At 27.9% G+C, this 12,711-nt stretch overlaps 2 protein-coding genes and 1 long non-coding RNA gene across 3 annotated transcripts; 2 read left to right on the top strand and 1 right to left on the bottom strand.

Annotated features, from left to right (window-relative positions):
- Positions 1-619: 619 nt before the first annotated feature.
- LOC134228187 (uncharacterized) lies at positions 620-2,051 on the top strand. The gene is made up of 3 exons (XR_009983857.1): positions 620-844; positions 901-1,255; positions 1,769-2,051. It is a non-coding gene; the product is annotated as an uncharacterized LOC134228187 (long non-coding RNA).
- A 4,877-nt stretch (positions 2,052-6,928) lies between these two features.
- LOC134228184 (vacuolar protein sorting-associated protein 37B) lies at positions 6,929-8,093 on the top strand. Its single transcript, XM_062709987.1, has 3 exons — positions 6,929-7,143; positions 7,207-7,378; positions 7,441-8,093. The coding sequence occupies exons 1-3, from the start codon at positions 7,030-7,032 to the stop codon at positions 7,839-7,841; spliced, it is 687 nt and encodes a 228-aa protein (XP_062565971.1). The 5' UTR covers positions 6,929-7,029; the 3' UTR covers positions 7,842-8,093.
- Positions 8,094-8,572: 479 nt separating this feature from the next.
- LOC134228186 (uncharacterized protein C9orf85 homolog) lies at positions 8,573-9,443 on the bottom strand. Its single transcript, XM_062709988.1, has one exon. It carries the CDS (start codon positions 9,290-9,292, stop codon positions 8,636-8,638), a length of 657 nt encoding a protein of 218 aa, XP_062565972.1. The 5' UTR covers positions 9,293-9,443; the 3' UTR covers positions 8,573-8,635.
- Positions 9,444-12,711: the final 3,268 nt, after the last annotated feature.

Genomic DNA, 12,711 nt, shown 5'->3' with positions numbered 1-12,711 from the left:
AGATTCGGACTTGCAGGCCTGTTCAGCGGTTGTAAACAAGTGCAGTCTCGGCAGTGTCACATGAAAAGGCCTATCAGATTCGTCAAATCGTCATTTGAATCTTTGTTTACAAAAGCAGTATGTAAAAAAGTATGGGGCTTGGATGAGGCAAAAATCATATACACACACCCAAAAAAATCTGCACGTTGTTTCCACCTGAAATAGTACGTAGATTTTTTCCACCTGAAATTCACGTAACTTTTACCTGATTTTTCGATAGAATTTTCATTCTACGTGAAAATCAGGTAAGTTCTACCTGAGTTTTGGATAGAATTCACCGGACACGTAATTTTCACCTGAATTTTCTGAAGCATTTGCAGCTACGTGTGCACGTAAAATGTACCTGAAAATTCAGGTGGAAACAACGTTTAGATTATTTGGAGTGCATGCTGGCGGAACCTTTCGTTCAACAGCAAAATTTTTCTGATGCGAAAAAAATTGGCATGTGAGTAAAGTGACCCCTTTACCATTTTGTGGTCCTGCGTAAATAAAAAAGGGAACTTGTTTCAGTGCATGTCAGCTCGGCAGAATCAGAGTGATGCGTCAAGCTCAAACACTCAACACAGAGCCCAGAGGCACTTTTAGTTAGAGGTTAGACACTGGTTAGGGGATGTTAGTTATGCTTCCCTTCAAGAAACATAAAACATAAAAAATGTTATGTTATCTTTCTTTTTTTCGCGCTATGCTGACTTGCTGACAGCTCAAAACAAAACAAAGAAAAAAGAAAATGCGTTTTGTTTCTGGATCAAGTCTTGATCGTCTTGATGGTACTGCATCTCAGGTATACGCCAGTAATCATGGAAAAGTAATCCGTAATTTTTGTTTTAGTTTGAACAGCAATTTTAATTTATTTTCTTTTAGATTCGATAGTGCACCTGAATTTTGCGGTTTTTTCGGGAGTAGGCAATAGAAGCTGCTGTGGATAAGAGCAAAATGGAGCCAGCGATGGACAGCGAATCGTATGAACTGCACCAGAAATATTTCATGGCGATCGTTGCTTAAGTGCATAAAGATGGACTTTTGAGACCGGCGCTTGTAAAAACGGTTGTCAAAGGTCGAGAATGACCTCGTATCTACAGGAGCGAAGCAATGCGACAAAAAATTGAATGCGTCAATGCACCGAAGTGGAAAAGTCTCGTCGTGAAGCGAAAAAACGACGCGACGGTTGGTTGAGGCAGAAAAAACTGCTGCGCAGAATGAATTCGAGTCCGTTCCGGTAAGTGATGGCTTGGTGTGAAATTATTGAGGTGATATTTTAATCAGACATGAATCTCTATACTAAAATCGCAGGGGGTTTGGATTATTGATGATTGATAGACTCGAAAGGTATTTCTCTATACATACTGAAATAAATACCTCCAGCAGTGTTTCTGTGAATTCTTCCCAAAAATTATCTCTGGGATATCCAGATCCGTTTGCCCATCAATACTTCCATGAACTCCATTGCGATTTCCTGTCAATTTCTCTAAAAATTACTATGGTGTTTACTCTATGATATTATCTGGGATTTATTCCTGTGAATTCCATATGGGTTGATAGGGTGAAGGATGTATTTTGGACCACCCTTACCGGGGCTCTTATTTTGGATCACCAAGAGGAATTTGCACTCAGTGGTCCAAAATATGAGCCGTCGAACTGGTGGTCCAAAATACCTCCTTACCCTAGTGCTTTTGGTGGGTTTTGAGCACATGATATGATTTCTCAAACTGGATTCTTTTATATTTTCTAGGTCACGCTGGTTGCATCCTGAGAAGCCACGATGCTGGAGACGGGCGCCGTCAGCCTGACGATGGAACAGTGCATGAAGATGGATACACCCAATATACGCAGGATAGTTTTAGTTTAGTGAAGAGTTTTGTTGTTCTTTAGTGAAGAGTTTTGTTGCCTTTCTACACTTTTCAAAATTCAATGTGTGATGCAACGGCATGGGCATAATTTCAGTTGAACATACCCAAAACAGTTGATCGTAACGGTATCAATGCGAGTAATTTGCACTGGCTGAAGACGACTATGTACTGGTATTTAAATTTAATTTTAATTTAATTTTAATTTAATTTTAATTTAATTTTAATTTAATTTTAATTTAATTTTAATTTAATTTTAATTTAATTTTAATTTAATTTTAATTTAATTTTAATTTAATTTTAATTTAATTTTAATTTAATTTTAATTTAATTTTAATTTAATTTTAATTTAATTTTAATTTAATTTTAATTTAATTTTAATTTAATTTTAATTTAATTTTAATTTAATTTTAATTTAATTTTAATTTAATTTTAATTTAATTTTAATTTAATTTTAATTTAATTTTAATTTAATTTTAATTTAATTTTAATTTAATTTTAATTTAATTTTAATTTCATTTTTAATTTAATTTTAATTTAATTTTAATTTAATTTTAATTTAATTTTAATTTAATTTTAATTTAATTTTAATTTAATTTTAATTTAATTTTAATTTAATTTTAATTTAATTTTAATTTAATTTTAATTTAATTTTAATTTAATTTTAATTTAATTTTAATTTAATTTTAATTTAATTTTAATTTAATTTTAATTTAATTTTAATTTAATTTTAATTTAATTTTAATTTAATTTTAATTTAATTTTAATTTAATTTTAATTTAATTTTAATTTAATTTTAATTTAATTTTAATTTAATTTTAATTTAATTTTAATTTAATTTTAATTTAATTTTAATTTAATTTTAATTTAATTTTAATTTAATTTTAATTTAATTTTAATTTAATTTTAATTTAATTTTAATTTAATTTTAATTTAATTTTAATTTAATTTTAATTTAATTTTAATTTAATTTTAATTTAATTTTAATTTAATTTTAATTTAATTTTAATTTAATTTTAATTTAATTTTAATTTAATTTTAATTTAATTTTAATTTAATTTTAATTTAATTTTAATTTAATTTTAATTTAATTTTAATTTAATTTTAATTTAATTTTAATTTAATTTTAATTTAATTTTAATTTAATTTTAATTTAATTTTAATTTAATTTTAATTTAATTTTAATTTAATTTTAATTTAATTTTAATTTAATTTTAATTTAATTTTAATTTAATTTTAATTTAATTTATTTTTAATGTTAATTTAATTTTAATTTAATTTTAATTTAATTTTAATTTAATTTTAATTTAATTTTAATTTAATTTTAATTTAATTTTAATTTAATTTTAATTTAATTTTAATTTAATTTTAATTTAATTTTAATTTAATTTTAATTTAATTTTAATTTAATTTTAATTTAATTTTAATTTAATTTTAATTTAATTTTAATTTAATTTTAAATTAATTTTAATTTAATTTTAATTTAATTTTAATTTAATTTTAATTTAATTTTAATTTAATTTTAATTTAATTTTAATTTAATTTTAATTTAATTTTAATTTAATTTTAATTTAATTTTAATTTAATTTTAATTTAATTTTAATTTAATTTTAATTTAATTTTAATTTATTTTAATTTAATTTTAATTTAATTTTAATTTAATTTTAATTTAATTTTAATTTAATTTTAATTTAATTTTAATTTAATTTTAATTTAATTTTAATTTAATTTTAATTTAATTTAATTTTAATTTAATTTTAATTTAATTTTAATTTAATTTTAATTTAATTTTAATTTAATTTTAATTTAATTTTAATTTAATTTTAATTTAATTTTAATTTAATTTTAATTTAATTTTAATTTAATTTTAATTTAATTTTAATTTAATTTTAATTTAATTTTAATTTAATTTTAATTTAATTTTAATTTAATTTTAATTTAATTTTAATTTAATTTTAATTTAATTTTAATTTAATTTTAATTTAATTTTAATTTAATTTAATTTAATTTAATTTTAATTTAATTTTAATTTAATTTTAATTTAATTTTAATTTAATTTTAATTTAATTTTAATTTAATTTTAATTTAATTTTAATTTAATTTTAATTTAATTTTAATTTAATTTTAATTTAATTTTAATTTAATTTTAATTTAATTTTAATTTAATTTTAATTTAATTTTAATTTAATTTTAATTTAATTTTAATTTAATTTTAATTTAATTTTAATTTAATTTTAATTTAATTTTAATTTAATTTTAATTTAATTTTAATTTAATTTTAATTTAATTTTAATTTAATTTTAATTTAATTTTAATTTAATTTTAATTTAATTTTAATTTAATTTTAATTTAATTTTAATTTAATTTTAATTTAATTTTAATTTAATTTTAATTTAATTTTAATTTAATTTTAATTTAATTTTAATTTAATTTTAATTTAATTTTAATTTAATTTTAATTTAATTTTAATTTAATTTTAATTTAATTTTAATTTAATTTTAATTTAATTTTAATTTAATTTTAATTTAATTTTAATTTAATTTAATTTTAATTTAATTTTAATTTAATTTAATTTTAATTTAATTTTAATTTAATTTAATTTTAATTTAATTTTAATTTAATTTTAATTTAATTTTAATTTAATTTTAATTTAATTTTAATTTAATTTTAATTTAATTTTAATTTAATTTTAATTTAATTTTAATTTAATTTTAATTTAATTTTAATTTAATTTTAATTTAATTTTAATTTAATTTTAATTTAATTTTAATTTAATTTTAATTTAATTTTAATTTAATTTTAATTTAATTTTAATTTAATTTTAATTTAATTTTAATTTAATTTTAATTTAATTTTAATTTAATTTTAATTTAATTTTAATTTAATTTTAATTTAATTTTAATTTAATTTTAATTTAATTTTAATTTAATTTTAATTTAATTTTAATTTAATTTTAATTTAATTTTAATTTAATTTTAATTTAATTTTAATTTAATTTTAATTTAATTTTAATTTAATTTTAATTTAATTTTAATTTAATTTTAATTTAATTTTAATTTAATTTTAATTTAATTTTAATTTAATTTTAATTTAATTTAATTTAATTTTAATTTAATTTTAATTTAATTTTAATTTAATTTTAATTTAATTTTAATTTAATTTTCATTTAATTTTAATTTAATTTTAATTTAATTTTAATTTAATTTTAATTTAATTTTAATTTAATTTTAATTTAATTTTAATTTAATTTTAATTTAATTTTAATTTAATTTTAATTTAATTTTAATTTAATTTTAATTTAATTTTAATTTAATTTTAATTTATTTTTATTTAATTTTAATTTAATTTTAATTTAATTTTAATTTAATTTTAATTTAATTTTAATTTAATTTTAATTTAATTTTAATTTAATTTTAATTTAATTTTAATTTAATTTTAATTTAATTTTAATTTAATTTTAATTTAATTTTAATTTAATTTTAATTTAATTTTAATTTAATTTTAATTTAATTTTAATTTAATTTTAATTTAATTTTAATTTAATTTTAATTTAATTTTAATTTAATTTTAATATAGAATATAGAAGACCGCTTCGGAATCGGCGGCGGCTGTAGTGTAAATTGCAAAACTGCTTCCTTCCTATAGTCTATACATTATAAAACACGGGAGATAAAATTATAATTTCATAATACATTACCTTAATTAAGCTAAATGTGGGTAATCTAAATATATAACAATTATTTTGGTAAATATAGAAAATTTCTAAGACGATTTTTATTGATAATTTATTTACATTCATCTGTTACTCGAGGCAGTTATGTATATTATGAACATTCTGCCTCGGATGACAGCTGAATGTAAATAAATCAGCATGAAAGCCCTTTCAAAACAACCCTCACAACTCCCTAACCGCTCACTGCGAAACATTGCTAACGTTATACTAAAGTGAGGCTAACAGGTTAGATTAAATTATGCAACTTACATAAACATATCTAACAAAAGTGTTGCAGATCTGTCTAATTTTAGTCTCATTTTACCCTAACGTTAGTGAGAAAATTAGAGTAACTTTCTAACAGGTTACACTCATGTTAGGGTCAAGTTAGAGTAACCTTGTTTGCTGGGAGAACCGAAACAATCCAAAATTAAGTCATTTTCACTCAACTTGACAGCTAAGTGCAACCACTCAAAATTGAGTTTTTCAGCAAGTACTTAATTTTGAGTTATTTTAAAACACTTTGCTTTGGATGATTTTTACTGTTCCTCAAAGAGTCGATTTTGGGTGAAAAAATTGGAAACCTGGATTTTAAAATTTTGTCGAAATGGATATGCATATTAAAATCTATGGAAATATACACATGTTAATTTGCATTTTATTGTTGTCAGGATTATTTTATATATACATTAAATATGTTTATTTAAATTGCTGCTGCGTGCCGCGGTGGCTGCTGCTGCGATGAACAAAGTTTGACATCTATAAAATAAGAAAGAATTATTGTAATGTAGGAAGGAACTATCTAAAATCGGAATATGGCGTACACTCCTATCTCTCACAAGTATTTTAAATTAAAAATTTGCCTCTGGCACGGAACAAGCAACTGCATCCTCAATATAGCGCTGTGGCATTGGCGTTCTTCGTCGGAAGTTGCTTCAGCTTTGAATCGGCAGAATCATGCCGATTCAATAATGTTATTTAATTCTAAAATTGCAAAGAATAGGTATTTATTTGTTAAATAAATAATTATTTTCTACTCACCCGTAAACATTTAATAATACCGATCTACTTCGACATGAAACGACTATAAACATCGTTGAATTTTATTACAACAGAATTTTCATCCAAATACAACTGAGGTTCCAACACTTGGTTTTGGATATTTTCATATAAATCAAATAATCCAAAACAGAGTGTTGGCGGTAAACTTCGAAATAAAGTGAAATCAACCCATCTACCAAAACAAAAAAGTATCCAAAATAGGAGTGTTGGGGGAGTACTCAATTTTGGATACTTTCAAACTTCATTTTGGATAGTTTAGAATTGCAGTGAAAGTGATCGAGTGCAAACAAAAAATAATAACAGAAGAAAGTGAAAAACTCATTAAATTATTAGTAGAAACCTGTAAAAACGGCTAATCGAACGATAATTCAAATGTATCAGCAATATTTGAACCAGGCAGTGCGGACATTACAAAATCTAAGCTCCGATGAACTCAAAGATTTGCTCAACGATGATGATAAGCTGGACCAGCGAGTGGACTTGGCCGTAATAATTTATTGGATTCAATTTGATTGACTCATCTTTGTGACGTACTTTTATGAATTGTAGGTGGAAGCATTGGAATCCGAAAAGGAAGTAATCTTAAGCGAAAACCGCAGTTTGGCAGAAAGCAATTTAGAAAAAGAACCAAAACTAATTGAACTGAGATCCAAACTGGCTGATCTTTCCGAGCAGGGTAAAACCCTCGCGACTTCTGTGAAGGAAAAATCTGATGAACTGAGTAGGACAAGCATCAATTATTATTAAGCCCGGATTAGCATTGATATCTATTTCTAATTTCAGAGTCCAAATCCAGTAGCACAAATCCCGACACGGTTCTGGCATTACTGCAAGCAGCCGCGGCGGAAAGCGAAGAAGAATCCGAACGGATTGCTAAGCAGTTTCTGGACAATGAACTGGCAATCGACGCCTATCTGGAACAGTTCATGACCCCACGGAAAGCCATGCACAGTCGAAAGCTCAAAGCAGATAAAATGGTTGAGCTACTACGAAATGGTATTAATCAGCAACGACCCAGTGCTTTGCCTCCGATGCATGGTTCACCTGCATCTGGGGCAATTCCATACCCTTCACACGCTGGTGGATTCTACCCGCCTCCACCACAGCCATCTGCTGGCACAATCCCGTATCCACTTGGACCAATATCGATGCCAATGCCAGGCATGTTTCGACCACCATATTAATAAGTTAAATCTTCAATGTTTCTGCATACTTTTACAATAAGCTTACATAAATGTTATTAAAAAGTCTATTCAATATCATCAATGAATTTTATAGTTTCATGAATATGTAGTCCTAGTTAAAATCATTTGAATTATTTAGCAAAGATAGAGCTTTTAACAAGTCACTTGTTTACAGTAAATATACGTTTCCAAATGTGTAACATACAGATTTAGAATATATTTCTAGATTGAATCAATAAACAATGCATAAAATTATTTTCATCAAGCTTCCACATTGATGATTTAGGTAGAGCAAGGATCCATCATATGCAGTTTTATCACTAATCTTGTGAATTTTGGGGCGATATAGGATATGTGACAAAATCGGAAAATTTTATTTTCACAAATACGAATCAGTTTTAAGCCGGAAAAAGCAGAATACGTGAGCGGAACCCGTAATTTCTTGTCGAAAAGGCTTATGAAATTCTTGACAGGTACTCAGAAATGATTCATAATAAACTACAGCCGGTGAAAGTTATTTCATGAAAAGCATTGTTGTTTGTAGTATAATTGAAAAAATAAAAAGAACGACTAAAATTTTTAATTTTTTTTATGGAGTGACAAACGGGACGTGATAAAATCGGAACAATACTGTAGCTCAAATAGGTACAAATCAAATCTTCCAACTATTGCTGCAGTCATTTTAGTTGCTACTCGTTTCGTTGAGGGCATATGAATTGTAAATTAATAACTTTTGTAGATGCATAACAACTTGCTTATATTTCGCTTTGAATCTCAAAGAGCAGGAATAATAATTAGTTGGAGAAGTCTTCATCACTCAAGTCCTCGTAATCATCATCGTCCGAAAAAATGTCATCCCCGTCTTCGTTACCGGCAAGCTTCAGCTGTTCGAACTTTTCCATCAATTCCTCCCTAGTCCGAGGCATACTTTCCACTTTTTTCTTGCCTTTTTGCCCATCGTCCTCGTAATCCGATTCACCATCATGCACTTTCTCTTTCTTCTTGCCTTTGTTCATGTATCGCAGGAAAGTTCTCCTTTTGCGCTCGGGCAGGGATTTTATAAGTTGGTCCATCTCAACCCTTAACTTGATCTTTTCTTCCGTCGTGGGTTCCGGGGGCACGATGCTGACCTCTTCGGATGATTTCAAACATTTGGCGCAGCATTTGCTTGAAAGGGCACAATCGCGGCACAGGACGTGGTATGCTCGTTTGACCTTCCGCTCGTTGCAATTATTACACTTTCCAGGCTGCGTTAAGGGTTTGTACTTGCGGTATTTAATTTTCCACTCGATCTGCTCCTTGCATCGTTCGCAAACTTCGCAAACGTTCAGATTGTTGATCAGCTTGATAAGAGGAGTGTGTTTGTCGTGGAGATCGTTTTTGAATGCGAAGGTGTTCTGATGTTTTTGGGGTCGGGAACGCCGGCCATGTTCACCACGTCTCGTGCTCATTATGAATGTAATACCAATTTTATGATATCATATATTTTATTACAGTATTTGAATTAAAACGTAATACAACGAATGTCTCTATGATTTTCACGTGTTAGAATTGAAAAACAAGCACATAAAACTAAGGAGTATTTGACATTTTGTTTTGACAGTCCAGGTTTTGACATCAATCTTTATTTCGGGCTAACATCGCGCTTACACGGAAACATTTCAACACGGGGGTCTGATGTTTTCACGGAAAAAAAATTATACGGCGTTGAGTTTTTTTAAACTTATACTTGAGTTTATTTTTTCTCTTAAGAATTCTCTTTCATCCACTCTTTCTTCTGTTGTCAAAAACAAAAGAGCCAAACAATCCAACGACGCCATTAGGCTTTCTGCGAGCGTGTACGCACACGCACATTTCACTCACACTTTTACTCAGTTTGTTTGCAACCACGAGCAGCTGTCACGGCAAAATCAAATGGGATTGTTTGCAACCACGAACCGTGCGTTCGTGTTGGTGAGAAATGTCGGCGAGACCCTAATAGCGAGGACGCCAGTTCAATAAGCCATTTTATAGAAAGCTCAAATGACAGGAGATCAAATACTAATATTTACATTTTACAAGGAACATTTGCGAAAATGAAATGAAATGATGATGATGATGACGAAATGATGATGGTTTACATGCAAATTTACCAAAACAAAGACCGAGCCGTCCACTCAAAATTTCGATCAGCTGTTCGAATCTGTCTCATAAAATGGCTTATACGGGAAGTCAATTTTGTAGTTTTATTACCTGAGGTCGGTGGCGGCATACGACAGTATTTATAGACCGCGTAGAGCTATGGAAAATTATAGACGAGAACAGCTTCCCTGGGAAGCTTACCAGACTGATCAAAGCAACGGTGGATGGTGTGCAAAACTGTGTGAAGATTTCGGGCGAACACTCCAGTTCGTTCGAATCGCGCCGGGGACTAAAACAAGGTGATGGACTTTCGTGCCTGTTGTTCAACATTGCGCTAGAAGGTGTCATGCGGAGAGCCGGGTGTAACAGCCGGGGTACGATTTTCAACAGATCCAGTCAATTTATTTGTTTCGCGGATGACATGGACTACCCAGGTAACCATAAGCATTAAAATAAGCCATACCTGCGACTATAAGGCTACCACAGAGCTAACAAACTTCATACTGGCTCTATAATAACCCTATATAGCCGAAAAGGCGAAATAAAGTGCTAATGGTAGTGTTGTTGTTGCTTATCCGCCGATACTACTTCGTAGCTGTGCTCGTTAAAACTGCAATTTTTGATGTGAAAAGCTTTAATTTCGGCTTCGGATACAGTCTCATCGATTCATTTACTTCCTCCGGCGTCCAAAAGTGTTGAACTTGGAAAGTTTCTACATTTCCATCCGTTAAAAAGTAACATTTGTTTGGCGTACTTTTTCCATTCACGGGGAGTGCTAAATCTTCATCGCTATTGTTCACTGCCGGCTGCAGCTCAGCTCATAAACGTCACCGCTTTGCACCTATATCGAAACATGGCACGAGAGTGTAACAAATGCAAAAACGAGTGTCTGCAGAACGAAACAACGGTTGTGTGTGAAGGTTTTTGCGTAGCTGCTCGACCATTCCACGCAAGATGTGTTGGATTATTGGATGAAGAAGGAGAAATATGCCTGCATCGCAATATATTGTGGATGTGCGATGAATGCCGGGATTTAATTGAAAATATCCGTTTCCGCGGTACCGTGAACACGCTGCGTTCATTTAACCGCCCTGTTGAAGAGGAAATTGTGAGCCTGAAAGTGAACCTGGCAAAAATGTGCGAAACTGTTGAAAAGCTGCTTCAAAATAATACAAATGTATGTGAACATTTTTCTCCACCTTCTACATTGAACGCAAATCCAGTGTCCAGTGTATCGCATGAGCACTCGCTTTCAAAAATACCGCCGTTGACTTCTACAATGATTGCTTCGCCGTCTCCTGTTTGCTCTGATACTGCTACAGTAAGACTGCATTTATCGAACATCGCTAATGATGTTACCGAGGACGAAGTTTTGCAAATGATGTATGACTCTATTGGTATCACGGAAGTAATAAGAATTAAATGCTTAAAACCTGCTTGGAAGGATGCGGCTACGATGGATTTTATATCATTCAAAGTTGAAGTTGCTGATTGCTACCGTTCGAGCACCATAAATTCATCGAAATGGCCTAAAGGAATCCGATGTCGTGAGTTCAGGGACTTCTCAAACACAACGTGGAGGCCAGCCCGTTAGATCTTTCATGTGTAGTCATGTAGTCATGTGTAGTTGCAGAGAATAATTGTTAATGTTATTATTATTGATGTTCCTTTAACTTACTCGTGAGGCTTGTTTGTTTTTGTTGTTGTATATTTTAATACTTCTTATCCGTTTTTATGTAAAGTTCCATAGATATAAGTTTTCAATAAGACAACATCATGTCAGTTGAAATAAATAATTACAAATAAACAAATAAACAAATAAACAACAAACATTCACTAGTTGAACTAACATCAGTGTGATGATTTAATTCAGCGCTGTGTTGAATTATGTCTGTACTATTTCTTATCACAACTTCTGTTCAAGCTTTGTTCACACAATTTTGGCGAAGTTATACAACTATAACATCTCATTTTGAACTTTATTAACTGATTCGTTAAACCTTTAATAAGCATTTTACTAAGCCTCAATTCAGCTACATGTGAATTCTTCGAAAATAATAACGCATAGAAGGTAACATCAGTAAGATCTCCAATGAACGTATTTTGAAGCAATTGCTATTTTCATATAATCATTTTAAAATTTTCCTAAATCGGGTCTCGAACTGCTGTCATTTGATCATCCGCCGGTAACGTTGTCATTCGCGCCATCCTTGATTTGTTAGATATGGCTCACTCAATGCATAACATAAATAATCTTATTGCTGAATATGAATCATAATTCGACTCTTATTCAATAAGTCGATCTGTCAAACTACAGTTTGTTAATAACTGTACAATATTTTTATTTCATCCATTGTTCAGCCAGTCATAACCATCGCACACTAGGAAAAATACGTAAAAATAATGTCGATAAACGATAAAATAAAATCCGTCCCCAATGCTATTTATGAATTTATGAAAATAAAATCAATGTATATTCGGCCTTCCTCCGAATCTCTTGATAATCGGTTGCGATATGATTGTCAAATTCTAAGATTATTCCAATTTCGCCGCAATAAAGATCAACACCCGGATAAAAGTGTACCATAGGCTCAACAGTGTAAACAATTGAATTACCATTCTCTCTACGGTATACAATAGGATATATTGTTTCTTGATGGTTGTCCATATTGTATCAACACCGTGGATATAATACATCAACATAGTTCTCTAATGTAACAATACTTACAATTGTTTTTAGAACATTTAG

The sequence above is a fragment of the Armigeres subalbatus genome, chromosome 3 (genome assembly GCF_024139115.2).
Source record: "Armigeres subalbatus isolate Guangzhou_Male chromosome 3, GZ_Asu_2, whole genome shotgun sequence".
Taxonomy (NCBI): domain Eukaryota; kingdom Metazoa; phylum Arthropoda; class Insecta; order Diptera; family Culicidae; genus Armigeres; species Armigeres subalbatus.
The sequence above is the reverse complement of the archived record's forward strand: the minus strand, read 5'-3'. Positions and strand labels throughout refer to the sequence as shown.